The sequence below is a fragment of the Parasteatoda tepidariorum genome, chromosome 1 (assembly GCF_982258835.1).
Source record: "Parasteatoda tepidariorum strain Cologne lab strain chromosome 1, Ptep-v5.0, whole genome shotgun sequence".
Classification (NCBI taxonomy): domain Eukaryota; kingdom Metazoa; phylum Arthropoda; class Arachnida; order Araneae; family Theridiidae; genus Parasteatoda; species Parasteatoda tepidariorum.
The window spans coordinates 13241493-13267892 of record NC_141755.1 but is presented as its reverse complement, the minus strand read 5'-3'; the positions used below and the strand labels follow the sequence as shown (position 1 = coordinate 13267892).

The following is a 26400-nucleotide window of genomic DNA, read 5'->3' as shown; positions in this document are numbered from 1 at the left end:
ATATATATATATATATATATATATATATATATATATATATATATATATATATATATATATATATATATATATATATATATATATATATATATATATATATAACAACTATATATATATACATAAATAACAAACAACTGATTTAAAAAAAAAAAAAGATGAAATTTTTTTAAAAAAAAGGAAAATAAAAGATATAATCTTTTCATCAGCCCACACGATTATATCCGCAAAAAAGAGTGTTTCTTCGTGTTTTCCTGTGTTTATTTATTTTGTTGTCTATATATATATATATATATATATATATATATATATATATAATTTTTTTTACAAATTAAATACAATTGCTACTTACTGTGGAATAGATGGAGGAACTGGTTGACACCAAAGACAATGCTGAACCATGAACTAAAAAAAAGAAGAAAAAGTAAAGAAATTAAAAAGCATACCAACAACATAAATGATTTAAAAAAAGATACACAAACAAACTGTTAAAAATTGTTACTTTTAATTAAAAAAATTTACTTTTTAAGATTTTATAAATTTTAAGTCATTTTTAATGATCTAGTGTTGCAGCGAACACAAAAATTTATAATTTAAGAAGCATTGTTTCCTAACTATTATTACATGACTAAAGAAAAAAAAAACATTTCAAAGAATCAATCAAAATGCACTCTTATTTTCTAATAGACATTTTGTACTTTTTTGGAGAATGGTTTTGTTAACAGTGACTTTCATTTTATATTGTAAGCATCTTTTGAAAAATCTTTTCAACGTTGAACTACAATATTGGTATATCGAACCATAATGATGTGCAAATTTGTGACAATTTTAATACCATGATAAATTGATCCATGTTTTTGTTAAAACAGAATCATTTTATTGTGTATTTAAGTTCAAGAATAAGGTTAAGAATATAATAAGGTTCAACCTAACAAAGTATTAAGATTTGCAAAGAGTTTGAAATATCATGGTTTAGCACACTAAATGACGAAACATGGGTTAGCAAGCTTTATATTTCTGACAATGCATGCATTACAATAACATTGTGAATGTTTTTAGAAACTCTTTTGCAAAGAAAAAAGCCACATTTTCAGAGCCTTAAAACGAAGAACTATAATTTCAAACAATGTATACTATTTTGCTGTTGCTACTCACTTTAAGTTTATAACTTCCTTTCTATTTGCGTCCATTTTTTTTCATTCAGGTTACAAATTTACAACTACAGCAATTAAAAATAGGCGAAATATTTTTACCCAGATAAAAATCATTAAAAAATAAAGGCATAATTATTAATTATTTGCATATCTTTATGAGCCCAAGCACTGCAACATTGGAGAAACTTTTGAAATATTATTAAATGAATAACAAACGCAATTCATTTTGTTATAAAGTGGTTTTTTCCCGTATTGACATTTTGCACCATTATCAAAACCAGAGAGAGAAACCAGATGTACAATACTTAAGATAAAAGTCAAGAATAACTGCTACAAGTTCACATCAGTTATCAAAAAAGATATTATTTATTAAAAGTGTTATTGCATATAATAACACAGATTTTCAAAAGTAGCCTTAAAAAAGAATGATATCGTAAACATATAAAAGAACTATATCAATATTTATATCTGGATTAGATATCAAATGAACAAAACTTAAGATAAAAACTAAGAATAACTAACTATCAAAAATTCATATCAGTTATCAAAAAAGATATTATTTATTACAAGCGTTATTTCTCATAATATTAGAGATTTAAAAAAACAGCCTTAAAAAGAATGATATCGTCAGCATTTAAAAGAACGATATCAATATTAAAAATAACTTACTGTCATCATCTTTGCTATTCATTTTAAGAAGTAGTCCTGACATGTAAGGAGACATGGAACTACGACTATTGCCTGTGTGGTTTGAAAAACTACCAGAATTCGGTACTGAGGATGTAGTACCAGGAGATAGAGGATACATGTTGTACCGACTTCCTCCCTGAAAACAAAATAGTACATTAAATATAACTTTTTAAGAAAGATGAATCAATAATATATATATTTTTTAAGCAAATTCAAGAGAAGAATATTTGAAATTTTAACACACAAACACAAAATGTTCATAAAACTTTGTTTTGTTGAACTTAAAATTCTTAAAATTTAGTTTTGTTTTGTTATTTTTGGTAATTTAATTTAATTTAAAACTGATATTAGATAGATATTAATGTCTAAATAATCTATTTTTTCTTAGAGGATTCTAAAACCACATTTTGAAGAAAAATTAAATTGAAGAAGAATACACACTTTTAGGGTACAAAATATGTTAATACAATAATCTTAATATCTTTTTTGTTTATTGTTTAAACATGGGGGCATTTTAAGTAAAAATGTATTTATTTAAATTTAAATTTTCATTAAACCAGCTGAAAATATAAAATTTTTTTTAATGCCTACTCGGAAACTGACATTCATTATTCGGAAGTCAGAAGGGCAGATTTATTGACCACTCTTTTAAGGGCACCCTATTAGGTGGGCCAACATTGCTCCCACAGTGCAATAAGGACAGATAGTATAGAGAAGAGAATAAAACAACATTCATGCCTTGTCTGGGATTCGAACCCAGGAACTTTCTAAAGTGAGGTCAGCTCCCTGACCACAATACATGCCTGTCGGTAATTAAAACAATAAAATATGAAAAATAATGCTAATTAATTTAGAATTGAACATTTAATAAGTGTCAAAAATCGTATAAATGTTTCAGGATATAAATATATAGTGAAATTAAATCTTTTATTGAAGTATAAATAAATAAAAAAAGAATTAATATAAATTTCAAAGCCAACTTTTGAACTTTTAAAAATAACTATTATTAGATAAAAATTAGATAAACAAAAATATCTCAACTCTAGGTAGAAAAGAATAATAATTTGTGTACATAAACTGCCTTGTAATTTTTTTTCTGTTTATTACAACAAAAAAGGTAATTAACAAGGCAGGGAAGCATTTTAACTTATTAAAAATTAGCTTACCATTACAATAAAATCCCTTTAGTATCAAAAACTAAACAGGTAGAATAAAAAAAATAGAACCCTTGAAAACAAACAAATGAATATTTTTTACTAAAATATTTTTAAATGCAATCCAACAAATAAATACTGAAAGGGATATTAAATTATAAATAAGATTTACTTTATTTTCTTAACCAATCACATGCGATTTTTTTTCTATTTTCACTTTATAACAAGATGAGTAAAATAGTATAGAAATTTAAAATTAAAAGAAAATTCCATGTGAATTTTTAAAAAAAATCTCTTTACATTCAGGAATCAATATTAATAAATAGTTATGCGAATTACATTTATAAATAGTTTTGTGAAAATCATGTGAAATTAGTTCAGATGTTTATAAACTCATTTCATTGTTTCCGCATAAAATATTCTTGATAGTTACTCCAGTCTTGAAAATTTAAATATAGATGAAAAATTTTTTTTTTGAAATTTACCGAACAATGCTTTCTTTTCTAATCATATTTGGTTCACATTAATAAGAGGTATTATGACATCTTATATGAATATATTTTAGTAAACACAAACTTAATAATTATGAAATAATATTTCTTTTGTTAATGACCAATGATAAAAAATAGAATGATCTTAATTTTAAGTATCAAATCTATTAAAAACTATGATATTAAAGATGCAGGAAGAACTAGTAAATTGTGTTGGAGCTAAGTATATGCATATTTTTTCAAAAATTATTAATCATCACTTAGCTCTTTTCAATACTTTAAATTTTAAATTCAATACATATTGATTTAAAATTCAATATATTTTAATTTAAAATTCAATATAGATTAATTTAATATTCATGAATAAAAATTTATTTAATATTTGCGAATCAATATTAATTATGTTACTTAAAACTTACTTATGTTACTTTTACTGTTAAAAAAAAGTATTTTAATCACTTTAATTTATATCCAAGACAAATAACCTTGAAAAATACAGATTGTTAAACAGAACAATTTAAGAGCACCATGACTGACTAACTTCAATCTATGCAAATGTAACAAGCAGTCATACAAATAAAGTTTCATAAATTATTCATGAGGGGACAGAAAGTGACAGAGAGGAGTTTTCATTACTTGAGAATACTTTCTTCCCTAATTTGACTCTTAATGATGTCACTTGAGCGTTTTCTATTGTTTCACGGATATGCGCCATTTTTTTTTCGTTTTGGAAGACAAAAGTTGTCTTTAAAAAGTATTAGATTGCAATAAGCCGAAAAAAGATATAAATTATATAGGTTGAGGTTTATAATCGGTAAGACAATACATATATAGAATTTTAATGACATGAATAAAAAGAAGAAGGATAATAAAGGAAAAATTTGCATTAGTATGAGCGATTTGTTGGAAGTTTAGAACATTTAATTTGAGTTTGCAATTAATACTGAGATTAGCTAAGAGTAAGTCCTAAAAATTAATTTAAATTTTAGAAATGATAAGAAGCAATTAAGTGATTAGAATAGATAATTGTGCACTGCATAAATTGAAATTAGTCATGTTGGTTTTACTGTTATTTTTGTCAATCTATATTTTTCAAGTTTAATTTTTTGGATATAAGTTAATAAGATTGAAAATAAAAAATAAATATATTTTTTCTCAAATTTATTTCGTGATTAAATTAATATTTATAGCTTTGAAAAATTGAAGAAATTTAACTCTCAGTATAAATTTAAATAAACTTTTAGAGTCTTGTAAAATAAGCCTTTGAGCTTTCTTCAAATAAACCCTTAGAATTTTCCCAGGAAAAAAAATCTTTGAATAACTTTAAAATTTCAATGAATAGTTTGAATTAGCTAAAAAAATATTAATTATTTAATTAATTCAAATAAATTCGTTGCTATAAATGCACGGGTTTAAAAAAAATTATATGAATAACTCGTTCAAAAATTATTAAAATTGAACATTTTATGTTACTCAATTGTTAACAAAACATAGAAGGGAACATTTAGTTTAAAATAATTCCGATATTAAGAGAAAAAAAAATTCGAAACTAAATTAAGGTTACTGGAATAAAAGTTGGATAAAAAAATATATGTATTAAAATTGTAAATAGTTAAAACGCAATAATAAACAAAATTTTAAAATCCCAAATAAACATTCGATGTTACTAGTTCATTAATATTCACGGTTTCATTGTAGTATATTCTTAAATGGAGGAACTTAAAATTACAATATAGTGTACACTTGAAATTACCATCCACACCACAAATGCCTAAGAAAAAGTAATGGGCATACCTGTGGCGCAGAACTTGGCGAGGTCGGCTGAGAGCCAGTATTGCCAGCAGCAGCGGAGGCTATAGCAGCTGCCATAAATGCATTTCCACTTGGAGTTGCATAGATGTTTTGACCCTCAGGATCATCGGATGATCTTTGTAACATATAGGAGGCTAACTTTTCGGACTTCGTAGACCGGATAGAGTTTGACCTGGACAACCTTGGCGAAGCGGCCAGTTCTCTTTGATGGAGCATGAGCCGGGCGTGCGTTAGGCTATTGGCTCGGGCATGCTGAATCTGTCAGAAAGAAGGATTAAATAAATAAAAATATAAAAAAACTAAGATGTTTTCTTAAAACGTGATAAGTTATTAAGCTATTTGGAGAAGAAAACGAATAAATAAGTTGGTTTGTAACGTTGACAAAAGTTTTTTAGAACAACATAATTACTAAATTACACTAATAAATAAACAAAATTTATTTATGATGTAAAAAAAATTATAATTCTTTCCCAAAATGATTTAGTTTGTTAATTGTGCCCAGAAATAAACAACTTCTCAACTAATTTGATAGATACCGTTAATATTAATAATAGTCTGCGATTAAATGATGACTAATTCGATAGAAAAAATTGCAGGATTAACAAATGAATAATTTAAGTTTTTAAAGATAATTTGAGAAGCAGAGGCTTTTTTTAATGAATGACATTATTAGTTTCAAAATTGAGGGGAAACAGACCGTACAAATTTAACATTGGATAAATGTACAATATTTTTTAATTTATTAAGCTATGAGAGCTTTAAGCATAACTTTTAAATTAAAGTAACAAGATAACCAGCACTACAGCTGATTACTTTCAATGAACTCATTCTTTTCTCAGTACTACTCCAAGACATGCACAACGCAATTTAATCCTTTATCTAAGCAAAGATTTTTTTTATTTTTTATCTTCTCCTTAATTAAAGTAACTGAATAACTTCCCACTTATTATTTCAGCTTGCAATATTTATATCTACGATGTGCCTTTTTAAAACGATTTACCTAATATGCGGTAATTAAAATTTAGCACTAAAATTTTAATTTTTATACAAATTACTAAAACTACATTTTAGTCTTTTTTTTACAACCAATGCTTGATGCAGAAATGTATAAAAGAGAAATATTTTACGATTATTAGAATAAATTAGTCTCAGCATGATTTAAGATACCTAAGTACAAAAAATAAGTAAATGAAAAATAAATAACTTAAAAATTTATTCTTTTAAATAAATCAAAAATAAAATTTACTATTTACTTAGTGATTCAAACAATTTATTTATTACAATTTAAATAACATTACAAGTAATTAAAGACCAATCACGGGAGGAAAAAATCTGGTAATAATTACCGCACTGAATAGTAAAGACTTTTCTGGTAAATAAAAAGTCATAATTTTGGTAAGGAAATCAAAACATACCGTATTTAAACCATTCATATGGAAACGGTTTCCGTTTATATGGTAACGGTCTACGGAAATTTTGGTTTTAAAAATTATAATTCATATAACCACACATTTAGTAAAAATACAAAACTGAATAGTAAGAATGATTTTTATGCCATGCTTCAAAGTATGATTATAAAACGACTAAATTTTGACAAACATTTCTTAATGTTAATTTTACAGATTATTATTTTTAATGTTTAACAAAGTAATTATCAAAGTGCACAGCTTTACTTTAAGTCCTACCTCAACACTTATTTAAATAAAAAATATGGTTAAGCTGAACTTGAAGTTATAACAAATATAATAAATGATTAATAAATGTTTCTCAACTAAAAAGTTGGTATTTTGAAATCAGAAACATAAGAAGAACATACATACAATGTTAAGTTCTCCTTACAAATAATAGAACAAAAAAATTATTCACACTGAAAATTAAAGAAACAATAACGTTACGGTCTTGCTATATTATACTCTAATAAATATTAACACTTTAATTCAATTTCATGAATTCTAAATTAGTGTGCCCCAACCTTTTGCAGGCTGTTGAGCGTTTTTTTGACACTGGATATTTGAAATAACAGACTAACTCAATAATATTGACTGTATCTAAGTAGAGAAATCAATTACAATTATTATTTTTTTCATATCAGAAAATTGAGCTTTTATAGTAGTAGATAATACATTCAGATGATAGAATAGACGAAATGTATAAATACTAACATTAATTTTCAGTGTAACTAAAACTCTGAATTAGTTTCTTTTATTGTCTCTCTAAACAATAAAATTGATTGCTCTAAATATCTCAGTGAGTTTTCAAAATCTTACTCCCCCTTCTTTTTCATAGCATCGTATGTTAAGTAAAAATTTTTTTTTTGATTCAATGAAAATGCAGCGTATTTCGTTCAAATAAGAAATAGAACTGTATGCCTCTTTAATTTGTAGTTAGGTTTTTTTTAATCTTTTTTTTTAAAGTTTAATGATTAAACGAAATTCGGAACTATTTCTTCTTTTTTAACTTCATCGACTACTGTTTTTGTAAAAAATTTAAATATCTAACATTACATAATTCTACTGAGAAAAGAAATGCAAACCGAAATATAAAACACATTCAAAAAACTTAAACAATCTAGATTTTACAAGGGAAAGTGAAAAATTAAATATGAAGCGAAATAAACGTGGCATTCCCTAATCAAGCAAAATGAACAAGTTCGATTAAAAAATTGTAAATATTTTGATTAGATTATTGCAACACAATCCTGAAATAAATGGTAATTCCATAATTGTAACAAAACAAAGGGTGAAATAAGAAAATCTCAAATACTTGATGAAGACATACTTGATTTAATTCTTGTTTTCATTCTTACCTGTGCGTGAATGCTGGAAGACGTTGATGACAAGGATTCCATGCTGTCTGCTTCAGTCAAAGTTCCTCCACCCCTGCCTCCTGTAACAGAAGTACCACAGCTGGGGCTGTGCCTCATCCATGAGTATGGGCCATGGTCCAAGGATGCATAGTTATCCATATCCCTAAGGGGGGCAGAGAGCCGGGGCGTTCTGCCCCCCAACATCATATAGTCAGATAAGGGAGTAGGGGACCCATTAAGAATGGATCTACTTCCATATACTCTTTCCTTGAGTCCTGTACCAGGACCAGGAGTGGTCATGAAGTATTGTTTGGGGGGAGGGGGCGGATACTTCCGCCCCAGCGAGCTATACTCGCTGTCGGAATGTACGGCACTATACAGGTCGCTGGTGTTAGTCTGCGTGCTGCCGCAGACTTTGACTTTGCTGCCGCCCTTGCTGCGTGATGTTGGGAGATGGTGATGGTCGCCCGCGCCGGCCGCGGGGCGGCGCTCCAACCCTCCGTAGCACTGCGACATTTCATCGGTAGGGGCGCGCTCTAAATCGCCCGTCTTCTCATCAGCCGCGCCCCTCTTGCCGACCGCTGCCTTACTACTGCCGCTTTGCTTACTGCCTCCGTTTACATTGTATCCATTGCTGCTGGTGGCGCCCTGTGTTTTCTTGCTGTAAGATCCTCCAACCGATGAGGTTGCCGGGGCAACACTATTCGTTGATGAAGACGTCCGAGAACTCTTTCGTCCGGTCATTTCGAGAGATTCGGAACTTCCTGCCTTCGGTAAAGACTGTTTGGAAGATTGGTTCTTTGGACATTCCGGCTCGGGGTGTCGATCTGGGACGACGGCTAACTTGTGTTTGGAACGGTGGGAATCCGTTCCAGAACTCTTTTTGGAATCAGATGAAGACTTGACGGATTTCTTGCTGCCACTTTTGTCTGACTTGACGGACTGTGCATCTTGTTGTTGCTGTTGGAGAAGATATTTCTTCCAGGAAGAAGAGGAGACGTGATGGAATGCACTGGTCTCTGTTTGCATAGAGCTGTCCGTTTTCTTCACATGGGCTTGTTTTGACTTGGAGCCTCCAGTGCTGACCACGACTTCCTCTACCGCCTACGATTGAGAATAAGATAGTTTGAATAGTTAAGATTGTTAATACACTTAAAAATCGATTGCTAAATATTAAGAATGAATTCTATTTAAAATGAATACATAAAATTAAAAAAGACTATATAATTTTATTTTCAAATAAATATTAATATTCACTAAGAGTTTTTAAACAATTGTAAAAATAATATTCCTAAACCAAACTGATCTGAAAAGAATTTTAATGTTTTAATTAATACTTTTCTTTTTTTGTTTTGTTTGTAACTTAATTGAAATAAAATTTTCTCAATTTCATTTCTAAAAATGACTTTTTAGCACTTACATATGAAACAAAACGATAATAACACAAAGCACTAGCTGTAAATTAATTTATTTAAAACCTACATAATAATAAAGCTAATCACAAAATATTATAAAATTATTTTCGTTCAATATTTTGTGCGCTTCGACGCAAATGAGACACCAGAGTCCTTTATATGAATTTTTTTTCTGATGCTCTAATTAAAAGCAAAAATATATTTAAATTATAAAAAATTATCTAATGATCTAAAAAAATCTGTTAGATTATTGGAATTATATTTGTACTAAAATAGAAATCCAAAAAAAGTAGTTTGAATTTTTTTTTCATTCACATTCAAAGCTTTATCAATGATAAATAAATGTTTCTCTTAGACCTAAATAACTGCAAATAAGTGCAATATTGAAAAATTATTGTTTGGGAGGGGTAATTTTTAACGCAGAAAGAGTCACCGACGTTTCATGCTGTATTTCATACCCATAAATTTAAAATGCAAAATATAATATTTTTCACTTATTCCGACCTAAATTAATACAAAACAGTATGAAAAATATGTTTAATAAAAATTCTGCTTCAAATGGTTAAAGCGTAATTTACAAATTGTTCAGCAAGCGAATTTGCTACTGAAATATGCATGAATTTTATACAAAGTACAAGATTTAATCCTTTATCAATTATTAAATGTTATAAGCTCGATCATGTATCCATTCAGACTTTTTGCAGTAGCTCTTGTTACAAGACAACGTAAATACTACATTTAATTATCATTTACGAAAAATAATTAAAATTTTCTTTTTAAATTTTATAATAAAAAAGTGAAGAGATTTTAGAAACTATTTAAAAATGATGTTTTTGGAAATAAAAATTCTTTACGAGCTAATTCGTATTCATTTAAACTGCCTGCTATAACAGTAAAAAGAAAACTCTTTAATAACACAATTATAATATTATAGAGCATAGTTATCGATTCTTAATTTCTTAAAAATTTTATTGTATGAATTGCATTCTGAAAATAGACCAGCTTAGGCATTGATCTTAGTATAATCTGGCAATGACGATGGGAGATCTCAATCAGGTAGTTTTCAATGAGGTCGGGGGCTCATCTTGTACACTGTAAAAAATTCCAGTCCCATTTTACAATAAAACAAAAAACCGTAAATTTTATAATAATATTTATTAGTTAGATAGTTTTCATTCTATTTATATTTTTGAATGAAGACAACTATTTAATTCAAATTATTCTTGAAATTTGAATTAAATCAAGCAAATCAAATCACAAAATTTCAGAAATTAATTTTTTTTCTATTAAGTTTTAATACCAGAAAAGAATGTGGGGAGTCGAACAAAATGTAAGAGATTTAATTAAAATGCATTGTATTAAGGGTAGAGGGTTAGTACAATATATTATGTCAAAATTAGCCCTTTAAGTCTCCATAATAATGATTAGATATAATAAAACATTTATAACATATTCCAGTACAATGTAAAAAGTTCCGGACCAAATTACGGTGTTAAGTATCGGTACATTAGGTACATCATCCATAAAATTCATTTTTACTGTAATTTTTATGCTGATATTACTGATATGATAATTTGTACAGTATTATTTATTCAATTCAAGTGATTCAATGATTTTACGGTAATTATTATTGCAAAAAATACGGTGAGTTAGATTTTTTTGTTCCGTAATATGTTCCGGTAAAATTGAATTTTACTGCAAAAAGTATCGATATTTTGAGCGCCGGTGCTTTTTAGCGTAGTTAGTTCCGGAATTTTTTACAATTCAATTCTAATACAGTGCCAAGGTAAATATAAACAAAAAATACTTGAAAAACTATTGCATACAAAGTAAAGTATTTATGAATGAAAGAAAAGGTACCTTGCGGCTTTTTTCGCTGTTGGCCGCCGTACTTGGACCGTTGGAGAGGGACTTTGAGTGAGAAGAAGTCAATTTTTGATTTCTTTTCAGACTACCGTACACGTTGTTGTCAGAACTCACAGAAGATCCCGTCAAGTTGTCATCTGTACTCAGTTCAGGAAATTCACTCGCGCCACTGCTTACTGAGCTGCTGTCATCAAAGCTGTTAAAGAAACAAAAAATGACACTTTAGATCGAAAACCAAGGTAAAAAACAAGGAAAAATTTAAAATGATTTGTTAGTATTTAGAAAATAAAATTAATTAAGTGATGGTTTCACCCAGTGGTCGGAAGAACTACATTTTCTTTGAAGTTAACTACGACTACTTTATTGCAATTATAGTCAACTACAATTACTTTTTTTTCTTTAATGTAGCGACTGTACTTTTGAAACATAGTTACTACTTCACTATTTTGAGAAGATATATATACTTTACCGGAGAGCATAATTCACACCAATGTTCAAAATGGTTTTGAATAAAATAAAAAATGCTTAGTTAAGCATGATTATTAAGAAATGTTAATTCATCTTTACATGAGATAGTTAGTTATTCTAAAGGCCATTTTACGAATTTATTCTTTTAACCTTCAAACTCTATGCTTTTCTTGGCAGTGAATACTTAATTTAAGAAATGATAATAAATTATCAAATATTTGAGCTTCAAATGATTAATGCTTTCTTCTATTTTCCGAGAAATAAAATACAGTGAGCAGAATAAAAAAAAAACGTAACACACTGAATAACTTCATATCCTAATGATCGGATCTTCACGTTCTAGGACTCAATCTTAATGGTCCGATTTCCAATGATTCCTTTGTTTACAAGATTTTCAATCATATTGAATGAAATAACTTAACAGGAAAGAAAGGACTGCCGCAACCAGAAGGGGAAGAAAGTATCAGACAAAAAAATTTGTGCGTTTTTTTTTTTTTTTTTTTGTATCGCACTACACGCTACGTTACTTTTTTTTTTTAAGAAGTAGAGCAGTACACTACAAACTACGAAAAAAGTAGCGACTACAGTAGTTTCTCTACTTGTTTCACCATTCTTTTTACGAAAAAAAATATAAAGTCGAATACAACAACCGAGACAAAATATGAGCCAATTTTTATAGGATTTCTTTAAACGCAATCTCTTATGAGGTTAGTAAAATATTCTTAAAGAATATTTATTTCCAAAATCTTCTTAGTAGTATTAAACAATAGATATAAACAGAAAAATTATCATTAATATTAAAACTGTTACCCATAATTTAAAATAAACTTAAATTGTAAAGTTTTATAATTTTTAGGATAAACTTCTATTTTTCAAAATGTATCCATAGAAATTATTTCAAAACGAAATATATAGTTCACACATTTTATTTTTCACAAATGGATTAGGGAAAAGCTATTAATAAAATTTGAAAAAAAAAAATTATTCAACAATTAGATAAATATTACTTCCGCCAAAAAAATAAATAAATCTGTCATGTCTATTTATATACACTGTAAAAAATTCCGGATCAATATATGGTTAAAAAGTACCGGCATTCAGGCTGCCGGTATTTTGCACCATAAAATCCATTTTTTCTTGAACATGTTATAGAACAAATAAAATCTGATATACCGATTTTTTACAGCAAAAACACTGAATTACCCAAATTAAATAAATATTCATGTACAAATTATGGTAAAAAATAGATATTACGATAAAATGGTACATTATACCGTAATTCGATCCGGAATTTTTTACAGTGTACCATGGAAAATAAAACTCAGTCAAACTGTTTTTTTTTCGATAGGCATACTATTACAATTACTTCTAGCTAGCATACTTCGGAATCCATTCACAGGATTTAACTAATATAAAAACGTAATGTTATTATGATTATCAGTGTATGAATTAATTTATAAAGTTTATACAGTTATAAACTCTTCTAACTACCATACTTTCGAATTAATTAAAATAACTACTAAACTAAGATAATAATAACATTTGATAGATTAATATCATCATTATCGTATAAATTAATTTGTACTTAAGCTTATAGAATTATAATCTCTCTTTATTAACATACATCCGAAATTATTAAAAGACAATATTCTCAAACACGTGCAAAATTCTCATAATTACTGTTTTTAAATTACGTACTCATAGCAAAATAACTTTGAAACGAACAAAACTAAAACCATGAGGACTATTCTTTAATTTCACCCCCAAAAATATTTCAGTTATTAAGTCTGGAAATTTTCCAGTATAATAGGATTTCGGGGAAATAGCGTCCGTGAAAATTCCCCGGAGTTTTCCCAGAGAAAAGCTGCGTTTTCCCACCCTTCATTCTAATTGCCGTAGATTTTAACACTTAATGAGCGAATAATCATGCACAGAGATGTGTGTGAGCTGCCTCCCCTTATAAACTTAATGCATCATAATCCGAATTTCCTCTGACATGTCACACACTCCTTCTGCTGTGAGGGAAATAAAATTAGATTGTCTAGGAAACTGGTGATTGGAAGCATTTATCTATGTCACTCAGGATTCTAATACGTTAAAAGTATGTTCGAAACTAAAAATTTTCAAGTAAAGAGGAAAATATTACAATATTTTTAATTTTTGAGCCAAACTTATGTGTATTAAATGAGCTTGGACGCGAAAGTTTTTAAAAATTTTGGGATTTGTTTTATCATTTAAGAAAATGACTCTATTAACCCTTTGACGAAGAATTTTATATTAAACCTATTTTAAACACTATTTTTTTTTAATTATTCTGTATTAATTTAGGTCAAAATAAGCGAAAAGTATTATGTTTAGCATTTTAATAATTTATGGTTATGAAATATAGCTTAAAACACCGTTGCCTGTTTCTGCGTTTAAGGGGACATTGAACGTTCAAAATGAGAAACATCCTTTAAAAATCCATAATTTGGTTTCAGAGATATTAAAATAAAATGTAGAATTTACTAAGTAAAGGTCAACAAAGTAAAAATTTAGAATCGAGTTACGCTTTATTCTTAAGCGGTTACCATAACCACTTAAATTTATTTAAAGGACTATAAAAAACGTATTTGGGTAAAAATTTAATTAAAAAAAAATCAAAATTTGTTCTCAAGGAACTTTTTAATTACCAACGATTGATCCATACTTGTACTTATATTCTGTACCTTTAGCTATAACTTTAAAACTAATTATTATTTTTTTCTAAAACTTCGTACAAAGACTAATGCTACCAATATTCTGTTAAAATGTGAAAATGATTGAATAAAACTTGCACTTTTTTGTTATGAACGTCTAGTGCCCCCTTAAAGGTAAAATCTTCCAAATACGGCTCACTTCCGAACAATAATTTTTTGAATTTGCACTGTTTGCAGCTATTTAACATTAAAATTTCTTTAATTTACGAAATTAATTATGAATTTAAAAAAAATTACGCTATTTTTTTTAAATTTTATATTTTGTCACAAATATAATTCCGATAATCAAACAGATATTTTAAATTACCAATAAACTTTTTTTTTATAAAATATAAAAAAACATATAAAATTGACACCAGTGACCCATATGCTTCAATAGCTTAATGTTCTATAAAGTAAAGAAAAAAATCATGTCTGTATCGAAATTGTTTTATTACGTAAAAAATTATGTTTATGTTAAAATTTTTTATTTCTTTTCTATTTAAAAAAATAACCCTATAATTACTCTCTAAAGTAGTAGAAATATCACGTTTGAAACTAAATTTGAGGATTTGTTTTAATTTGAAAAATAATCTTATTAACTTAATGCTCTCTAAAATAGGGAGAAAAAAAATTTTGTATCTAAATTTGGGGACTTCCTTGATTATTAAAAAAATAATTTTTTTTTAAATAGAGAAAAAAATAATGAGTGTATTTGAACTAGAAAGAGAGGAGAAAGCTTAGTTTTATTTTGTTGAGCTTAGTTTTGTTGAATGATTTTTTCTTCATGACCAATTTTTTTCAACTTAAAACAATATATCTTAAAGACCAAAAAAAGATAACTGTATAAAATTTGAAACAAGATCGAAGTCTTACTTTAATTTGTTTTCAAAAAATTAAAAAATTTTAATAACGCAATTTTTAAATAAAATCCAAATGCCAAAACAAAAATATACTATTATTCATATAATATACAAAAATAAATATGTGAAATAATATTATATAAAAATAAATAAACAGATTTTCATTCATATCCAAAATTAAAAACATTATTAATAAAACATTAAATTTGAATTTCTTTCTGTATTCTTTACAGACGTTTTAATAACAAAATTTTCATGATTATTAAATTAATTCGATACATTCTTGAATATTCCAGAAAAAGTTATTTTTAAAGAGTAAGCAATATTTAATTTTATGATTAATATTATTTGCTGCAATTTCCTCTAATTTTGTTTTATATCGTGTATTTGTATTAAAAAGAAAAAAGGACTTAAAATAATCAGACAATTTTATTACATCGCAATTAAAAAGAGAGAAAAATAAAGCAAATAATTACTAACAAAAATAACCTCCACGCATTTTCCCCGACAATACAGTTGTTTCCTAATTAAACAATAATATTTCTTTCTAATCTAATTTCATCTGACAACAAATTAAACGAACATACATCATTCACAAACCACCAACCAATTAGTCAGGATTAGGTTAAGCAAATGGCACTAAAAACAGTAGGGGGAGAAATAGAAGAAGAACACGGCAGAATTTGTCTGTCTGATTTATTTCCATTAACACAATAGCCCAGTTATGGCAATAGATTTGGCAAGAGGAAAAAAAAATTCAGTTATAAGAACTGAAAGAGCCATAACAACGGCACCACTATGTCATTGATCCAATTTTTATCATTTGTCATGTCAGTTCTCTCCGAAATCGCTGTCATTAATACAGTCACTAAAAGAAGATACAAAAAAGAAAGCCCCCTCGAACAAAGCAGAATCAATTAATAAAAAGAAATTGAGGGTAATCTTGAAAAGACATCGCTTTTTTTTTTTTTACGTAAACGTAAAACGATATACGCCGCAGAGCAGAGCTCAATTTACAATGTCAGATTTTTTCTTTATGTTTAACCCCTCTAGACTTTCTTTTTGTCATAAATTAATTGTACGAATATAATGTTGGAAGATTTTTTTTTCATTGTGCACTGTAGTGCTCTGCCGATTGAAATATATATGTTAGATAATTTGTTCTGCTTATTTTAATGTTTTCCAATTAAGGCTTCGAAAGGTCTCTTATCGTATGAAAAAACGTTTTTTTTTTTTCATAACTGTTAAAAGAATACAGTATGATGAAGTTTATAATAGTTAGTCATTACTGTAAGGCTAAGTTTTGTCCATACATAGCTAACGTTCTCGAAGCTAATTATGAAAATGTCAGAAAATGTCACAATGAAAAAAACTTCAATTTTGGGAAAATTAAAAGCGTTTATAGTCAAATTTTTTAATATTTGAAAAGATACTGAAGTTTTGTACTGCTTAAATACATATAAACATGCTAAGCGTGGGAAATATGTTTTCAATTAGTAGTTTTTATTAAGGTGGTAAAATTTCGCCAACTAGACGATTATTAACTATTATATATTTTTAGCCCTTATTAATTTGCCGGGAGCAATAAAATTCACCTATTTTTTTATTTTATTTAATTTAATTATTTTTACTTTATTTAATTTTGTGGGTTTACAAATAAATAAAATAAGAGAAGGGGGTCTACATTTTTTGTAACTTTTCACTTGCACCCACCCGGCTGACCATAAAACACCATTTTTATTTTTAAAAAATTTTAAACTCTATCTGTTTTAAATTTCAGTTGAGCAAGAGCCTTTGAAACCTTTAATTAACAATAAAACTTAAACTTGTATTTTTGTTTCATTTCTCGGAAATACATCAAAAAATAAATTGATGCACGTATAAATTCCATATAATCAGCCAATAAATAACATTTTTCATTTTTACTTAATTTTTAATGTGATGGAAAAATTGGAAGTGGCACTAGTAAATTTTTCTTCTTTTGAAAGTAGCACTCTTACTCTAAAAGTCAGTCATCCCTCAGCTGCATAAATGTTTAAATATGAAAAAGATAGGGTAGGCTAAAGCACTCCTATGTTTCAACCTAAGTTTTCCCTACAAATTTTGTATTAAATCAAATAAAAGAATTTCTGAAAGCTTCGATCACGGTTTTTTAAAAAATATTCAACAAAAAAAAATTTAAGTCAAAAAACAATACTGTACCTAAATGGTTCTTATATGTTATAAATTAAGTTAGGATAGTAAAAAAAAAGAGTATTAATCATATTTTGATTCATAAAAATTCGTAGAAGAAATATCGAAAACTAAAAATCCTTATAAGATTTATCTTATGTTCAACCACAGAGGCGTTCAAATCTTCAATACCCTTTCACGTCCAGAAACTGCGTAAATCTATTTCAGGATAAAGAAGAAGAGCAAAGAAAAATAAATGACGGTCATTCGCCATCATTTATCATGGATATTCCCTTGAATGATGGCTATGAAGGAGCATTCTTAATCACCAGGCAAAACTTTCCAATCTCATTCATAACCGCCTAAGACGCCAGAAGATAAGCAGCGAGAAATATTTAATAGAGAAAAGAACCATGACGGACAGAAAAAGAGCTATTTTTATCCGGAAGCCATTAATAAAATAGTTTTATGGTGTTATGCATGGCTTTAGGTCGTGATTATTAAGCTAAATTTTAAGGTTAAGTAGTTCTCAGTGAAGCTTTATTATTTAAAGCTTATCGTTTAGTAGTGATGTGGTTAAGCTAGCTGACTATTTGAACATTGGTTAGAAGTAAGTCGTGAATGAAAATAAAGGATTCTATAATAATGGTGCTTTATTTTGCCTAAGGATATAGAAGATGAAAAAAGTAGTCTACTTTTTCCTTGGAAAAATTTACAACCAAATTTTTTTTTCTTCATAGAAAGCTTGATATGTGGTCATAAATAATACCTGAAAACTCACCTACTGTCCTAACTAAGCTTCTCTCTTTTTGAGGGAAATGTAGTTGATTGTTGATTTGAGGGGGAGTATTGGATTTGTTCTAGACAGGTAGGGAAGGCATTATATCTCATGTACTTTTTTTATGCTGAATTGAATGAGACTAATCACAAGGCGAACAGACTAATAGTTTAGAAGTTATAAGGGTTTTAAGCACAAAAAGCCTAAATTTATAACTGTATACTCATCTAATATATCCTTGTTTCCTATTTATTTTTCTACGCTGACTCGAATGAAACTATACACGAGTCAATAGAACGAACAGTTCAATGGTTGCGATGGCTTTCATCTATAAAAAGTATTATTTTTTATTTGACTTTTGCACACTTTTTACTTTGCTATCTAGGGGCTATCTGAACATGTGAGGTACATTTTTTGATGAGAATTTTTATATTAAATCGAATAAAATAAAATTCAATTTGATAGGATAAATAGTTCTGAACTTATAAGAGTTATATTCATAGTAAGTGCAATCCAAATATAGTACATCTGATCACAAAATAAAAGGTCGAAAAAGAAAGATTTGAGCATGAATCGTCACAAAAACTGAATTTAATTTGTGATCATCAGGTTCCGTATTTGAAAAGATATTTTTTTCAAATGGTGGATAAGAAGGGTTTTATGCTCATATAAATAATATTAATATAATACTAATATAATATTACATAAATAATATAATATATATATATAATATTAATAATATATTTATATACCCTTATATTAATATATTAATAATAAGGGTTTTATGTTCATATAAATAGGTTGAATAGGAATAGGTTCATATGAATATAGGTTGTAGAAAGAGTTTAGAGCAACATAGCTACACTTTTTTCAAAGGTGAGGTTTTTGAATCAAACTGATCCTTCTTCAGTACTGTTTTCCGATAGGCATTTTAGAATCCAGACAGGTACTTTTTTTCCATCTAGAATTTCGACAATATAATTGAATATAGAAAAACATCGTATTGACGACATGAAAATCGTGTTTTTTTTTTCTCGACGATAAAAACACACTTTTAAAAAGTTTCAAAATTGGACTCATTATTATATTACCTCAAACCTTTCACATGAAAAAAGCTAAAAGCAGAATGTAATACTCACAATTTGTATCAATATAGTTCATGTAATATATTAAAATATTATACACAGTCGTTGCTTAAAATGGTAATGTGAGACATATAATGGTAATGTAAGACCTCACTAACTATAAATATTCTGTTTCAAATGTTTAGAAAAAATTATCTGAATTATAAAACAATAACTAAGAAAAAAAACTTAAAAATTTAAAAATTACTTATTGATTAATATCGATTGCTAATAAGCGTAAAAACACCGAAAAGAATGAAGTAAAAAGGGAAATAATGATACGATCCTAATTAAACTGTAAGGATATTAATCGCCGCTCATTAATTTCAGTACACTCATCTCAAAAAAAAAAAAAATCATCCAAAGTAGTTGGTACAAAATTCAGTATTTCAATGCGATATTTGGGTATTTGTTGCTTGTAAAATTGCTATCATGATTTAAAATAACACTGGAGCAAAAACTTTAGGCAAAGAATATACATATCTATACTATATTCCTAAGAGATAGCTTTTATAAATGGTTACTTTTGTTAAAAAACGAAAAAAAAAAGATTAAAACACAATTCTGTTGTGTACGTCACATTACGCAATGAAATATGCTTCATTGCTTGAATAAAAGATTGCATACATATGGAATTTCTGAATATTTCAGAAAAACTAAAAAAATCAATAGATGTATTGAAATTAATGTTCTTTACCTTACAGTTGATCAAATGTTTAATTAATTAATCTAAAATTTTTTAACATAAGTAATATTTAAAATTGGAATTCTCAAACAACTTAGAAAATTGCACTTCTTCTCAATCTTATTGAACGATTTTTATAACAATCTTAAATCAAGTGAAAACATTAATCTTAGGAAGATAAAAAAAAAAAAAAAACTCTACTTTACATTTCAAACAAAAGACTTTCCAACACAAAAATTGTATCAGGCTTTAATGAATTATTAAACGATTAATTTGGTTTCACAAGTATGCAGAAAAACGGACCTTTAAATTAAGAATATATCAACTAGTGCATATCATCCTTTATTCATTTATAATTCATTTTATAAGAGAATAGTCACACACTAGGGCAGTTCACGTACTAAGAAAATAGCAGGGGAGATCAATCAAAATGGGGGACCACGCCTAGCAAGTACCTTGGAGGTTTGTTTTTCTTCCTTTTTTCTCTCTTTTTCGAAAAGTGCATAGGGATATTTCAAAGCCTCTAGGGGGAAAATTATACTTGCATGGGGTCGATTAAATATTAATTTTATGACAAGTATTTACTGAGCGTGAAAAGAGGACTATTTAGCTTTAATATCTCAGTGAAGTTTTTTTCTCTTTGGTATAAAATGATTTCGAAATATGAAATAACGTATTTTCATTAAGAGATTGAAGCAAAATATAGGATAAATTTATACCTGCATATTTAAAAAAAAACAAAAACAAAAAACAATAAAAATTAGATTATTATTTTATTAGTTATAGCTATTCGATGTTTTATAGGTACTTTAATATTAATTAATGATGTTCAAAAGGCGAAAAAGATAAACAATTAAGAAAATATAAACATATCTCTTATTTAAAAATTAACAATAAGAATATCTCTCTCAATTACTCTTGATTTCATCGTATAAATATATATACCTCTTATTAAAGTATTCACTTTCTTATCGAGAGAAAAAAATTAGCTTGAATAAAACAGTAAACATTTAAATACGTTAAATAACATGGCTGTTACTTCCTATTTATGGCTGTTACTTCCTATTTAAAACGAAAGAAGTTTTTAAACAGGTAACATTTATAAGAGTGTTATTTATTTTATATTGACTTACTACTTACCTAGAATCATAGTTAGAGTTTAATAAAATACTACATATTTACGCCTGCGAATGATTTTATTTCCAGTAATATGATTTTGACAATATGTATGTCGACATAATATATTACATATGCATTAAGTTTATATGTATATTATACATATTTTTATATTTATCTGTATAACTTATTACATACAAACATGTCGATATAATCACAATATACCCCGACAATACTTAACTATGCTTAACGACACTACAATGGTGTTTGTATATTGTTGTCGATATTTGAGAATAACCTTTACAATATCTATCTATTTTAAGATTTGTTTGCAATAAACACAGATCAATTTTAATAGGGGAAGAAGTCTTAAAACGCAAAGATAAAAGATTTCAAACTTAATTTAAATTCATACTAGTGGTTAATTAATTAAGAGAATTTATGTGAATAGATAACATATAGTGGTTCATTTAGAGCAACACAGTGTTCACACAATTAGTCAGACACTTCAAAAAGTTCAAATTATGCTATTGATTGGAATGTTCATTTTTCAAATAAATATTATGAGTGTAACTATGGTAACATTAAGAATCAAAATTATATATATATATATATATATATAAATAAATACAAGAAAACACTAAGAAAGTTAAGAAAAACAATAAGTATCATTTATTGCGCTTAAGCTGCAAGTAAACAGCACTCATTAGATAAGTTCAAAATGAAGAATAAAACAAAGAAAAATTATAGACATATGAAAAAAAGGGGGTGGGAAATAATAAGTAAAAAAAATAACGAACAACATTTTATTAAAAAAAAAAAAAATTAAATGTTAATTAAAAAACCGGAAAAAAAGCCGGAAAAAAAAGATATAATCTTTTCTTCAGTCCACACGATTATATCCGCAAAACAGAGTGCTTTCTGATATTGTATCAATAAAGCCAAAGCAAAATATATTAATACAATAGTGTGAGGAGTACTCAAAATTTTTTATAAAATAACTACATAAAAATAGATCATAAAAAGTAAAAATAACATGTAGAAACAGATCGTAAAATAAAATAAAAAGTAAAAACATTAAAAAGGGGGGACTATAAAGCGAGTAGCAAAATCATAACAACTTAATATATATATATATATATATATATATATACACATAGCACCACTCACCTCAAGTTCTGACCGAATTCTAATGCAACGACAGATCTGCAATTTTTCTCAATAATATTAGGACACAGTCCCTTATTTTTATGGGTTGAGGGGAGAATATATATTTACACCCCACAAAACTCCCTGATATAATAAGAATCTATCTGTTTATCTTTGAAACCCCGAATGATGATATAAGGAGATTGAAATAGGATGTGATATAATGAAATTGCTTCGCACTTTCTGAAGATGAGTAGATAAAAAGTTTTTTCTTGAAATTCTTAAAAAGATAGGTTTTTCTTCCTTCTTCTTTTAGTATTTTAATAAATGATGAAAAGTGCTCGATCACTTTTTGTTTTCAATCAGTTTGCTTCTTTTTATTCGGGATTTTTTCCCCCCCGAATATTTTCTACCACCGAAAAGTTTAAGTGTATCAAATATTTTTTAAATATAAAAGAGTTTTCTTTCATAAAATAATTCGGAGCAATTGAAAACACATGCATAATTTGTATTTACTAATAACGTTTATTCAGAGCTTCGAGCTGGTGAATTCGGGCTGATTTTATCTTTTATGAAAATTAGATATTGTAGAAAATTTAATTTCTGTCACAAGTTACTTTAAATAACTATTTTTAAAAAATATGCTATATATTGCTGATAATTCATTATTATTTAAAAATATATCAAATATATATAAATTTTTAAAAAAAATATAGTGTTTATATTTGCTGTTAATATTTTAATTTCCAACGAAAAAGTAATTTTAAAATAACAGTAATGCAGCATTGATGATACCAACCTATGAAATATAATTTTACAATCTAATACGGTCGAAATAAACTCAATCCACAAACAAATATGTATTTTCAATATTTAAATATTTCATAAATTGTGATCTATTCTAGATATAAAAACAAACAGCATTTAAAATTAATAAAGAAAAATATAAATAAGAGTTTGCATAAAGTTAGTAATTAAATTATCAGAATAAAACATCTGTATTTTATAGTAAAAATTGTATTTATTTACTTGTTTGCAAAGAAACATTATAATTCTTAATTAATTTCCTGTTTTGTTGATCACTTAATCAGTAAAAACACATAAAATGAAAGGAAACGTAAGTGCAATAGAGAAGATATAGAGTAAGAGGAAGTAATTTTCTTGGTAGTTAAAAAAAAGGCTCTGCTTGAAAACATTTACAGAAAGATTTAGTGCTGCCATCTGTTGATCAACTTTAGAAGTATATTAATTCACGAGTTAAGAGTATTTTTTCAATTGATGAGTCATTATTACTTTCTTCTTCTTTTTTTATTTACCTTCACAAATTATATGAGCTTTCAGTTTTTAAGTTAGACGAACCATTAGAGTTAACCACTTTTGCGAACGTTTAATTATTATTTAATTATTAACTTAAATTTAATTTAATTAGTTCTATTAATATGTTACGGACAATAGCTTTAAAAAAGTTAAACTGAAGGATAATAAATTTTGCAACAAAAATAATAAATTTTAATATTATATCAGTTTAAATTTTATTGATTTTGAATTTTTGGAAGAGTTAAAATTATATTTTATGCTTAACTAAGCTAATCATTAACCAATATTTTTTCCCGGCAAATTTTTTAAGGCATTTTAAACCAAAATCATCTTGTGAAATACATATGTTTAAACAAAAATAAAATTGTAAAAATTTTCTAAAATTTATAAAAAAAAGTAATTTTTATGCATTGATTATCTTTTTTATCACTGATTTTCCTTACAAAAAAATAAGGTCTAAAAAAATACAGAATGAAAAAGAAAATATGTTATAATTTGATATTAATTCATCAGTTAAATAAAAACATTTGGTTAACTGCCAAGAGTTGTAAATCCACCCAAGTTATGACACCAACAGGTTACTATATTATACAATATTCTGTGTTAGTAGGGTATGTTAATTGTTTTCTTACTGATTTAAACTAAGCATTTCTTTACTCCATAGTCATTTTACTTAATAATTGTACTTAATAATTACTTAATAATTATAATTTAAAAAATAATAAATAAATAACAGATTGTTTTTAGTGAATAATTTGCAGGGAAAAACAATCAGTATTTCTCTTGAAATGATAAGTAACAATAAGTAACAGATAAATAAATAGTAAACCGATCAATATTAGTAATATGCCATACATTAATGGTATGCATTAAAAAAGATTTCAAAAATATCAACTTGATGAACTAATATAGATATGTTTACCAGAAATAATCAATTCTCGTATTCAGCTGTTAGTTTTTCTCTAAATAAACAAATATTAACAACTTTCTCTAGAGAAAAGCTTTTAAATATTTATTTTAATTTCTGCTCTTGATTCCCCCACAAAGACGCACGCAAATAAATAAATAAAAATAAAATATAATAAAACAATGATGCAGAACCTAACAACATGCCATTAAAATTTTTCATTGAAAGAAAAAATAAGGTGAAAATCTAAACGTGCATACGATTTATGAAAACTAAATGTAAAGTTCGAGGGACAAAATATGAAAAATAAATTAATGAATAGGAATTATGAAAAATCACTTTTCAAAACTGACTGGCATCATGCTTAATGTTCTTTTCATTCAAGGTAATATTGATTAATCGCTTATCTATTTTCAAGTTTCTTTCTCTATGCAGGCAACGCCTGGAAAGCAATTTCAGAAGGGATAAAAAGGCACATTATTTAAATGTTGTGGTAGAGTTTTTTTTTAAACAGACGTTTTCGATCGATTCTCCAATAGTTTACTTTCGGATGAGCATTTTTGTAAATATTATAAGACTGTCTACGAATTTAATCATAAATTATTAATGGAAAACAGTCTTGAATTGCGCTGAATTTTGTAGGAACTAATTATATTTCTAATTTATTTTTAAGCTTCTAATTTAAAACTCAGATCGATTAGAAGTAGCGCAACAGCACAATGAATCGTTTTTTAAAATTTGACTCTTGGTACATAAAAATTAGTATTAAAGTTTAAAAATACTTAAAAAAAAAAGAAAAGCATGTAAGCATATGTCTAAGAACAAAATTTAAAAAAATAAACAATAGTATAATAACTCCTAAATATTTGAAAAAACTAATAGTATATATAACTATATATAGTAATAATATAATAATAGTACATATAAATAATAGTATAGATAACTCCTGAAATGTTTTAAAATAAAAAACTTCACTTATTTCTTGATTGGCAATTACTTGCAACTAATCACATGGTTATGTTTAATCGCGTGGTTGTGCATGGCGTGTTAACTTTACAGCTTGATTTTATTATCAGGCGGAATCGGATCAGATTTACTAAGACTGGCACGTGACATCACGCGTGTGTGTCGAACTCGATTGGCTGACCCACACGTGACGTCGACAATATACGACAAATTTCAAACACTCGAAAACAATGATCTTTCTTAAGATGATAAAACGTGATTTGACGTATTATTAACTCGAAGTGTAATCCCAATACGATATATGATAATATCGCAATTATTGTCGACAAGGATGAGAATCAAATACGAAAATAATGCAAGTATAATCTGTAAAGAGAGTTATCGAATTCGATATTATTGTGAATAGTGATAAATTTTATTTGCAGGATCAAAAATAGTAAAAATAGGATAAATGACTCAATCCAAAAAATATCGTAATATATCGATATTATTTTCTGCAATAGAAACTAAATTGCAAACTTGAATGTAATTATACTGCAATGTAAACTTGATTTCAAGTGATGCTGTAAACAAATCCAATACAAAGTTAATATATTTTTAAAGTTATTTTATTTTAACATTAACATTTTTAAAGGAGTTTTTAAAATTTCACAACTGAGATCATAAAAAGTTTAAACTAAAATAGATAATAACAATAATAATAATTTTTATTGTTATGTGCAATTCCAATTATAAATGAAGAAATACGTTCTA

The 26400-nt window shown here is 26.9% G+C and overlaps 1 protein-coding gene across 18 annotated transcripts in view; it reads right to left on the bottom strand.

The window, feature by feature from the left end:
- LOC107442127 (neuron navigator 3) overlaps window positions 1-26400 on the bottom strand; it is a 521654-nt gene that overhangs the window by 67980 nt on the left and 427274 nt on the right. For all 18 annotated transcript variants that reach the window (XM_043039754.3, XM_087159425.1, XM_087159438.1 and 15 more), the window contains 5 exons: window positions 11380-11581; window positions 8105-9208; window positions 5281-5556; window positions 1821-1977; window positions 350-402 (listed from right to left, as the gene is read on the bottom strand). In XM_043039754.3, coding sequence (XP_042895688.3) covers window positions 350-402; window positions 1821-1977; window positions 5281-5556; window positions 8105-9208; window positions 11380-11581 — 1792 coding nt within the window. The remainder of the gene's footprint in view (window positions 1-349; window positions 403-1820; window positions 1978-5280; window positions 5557-8104; window positions 9209-11379; window positions 11582-26400) is intronic.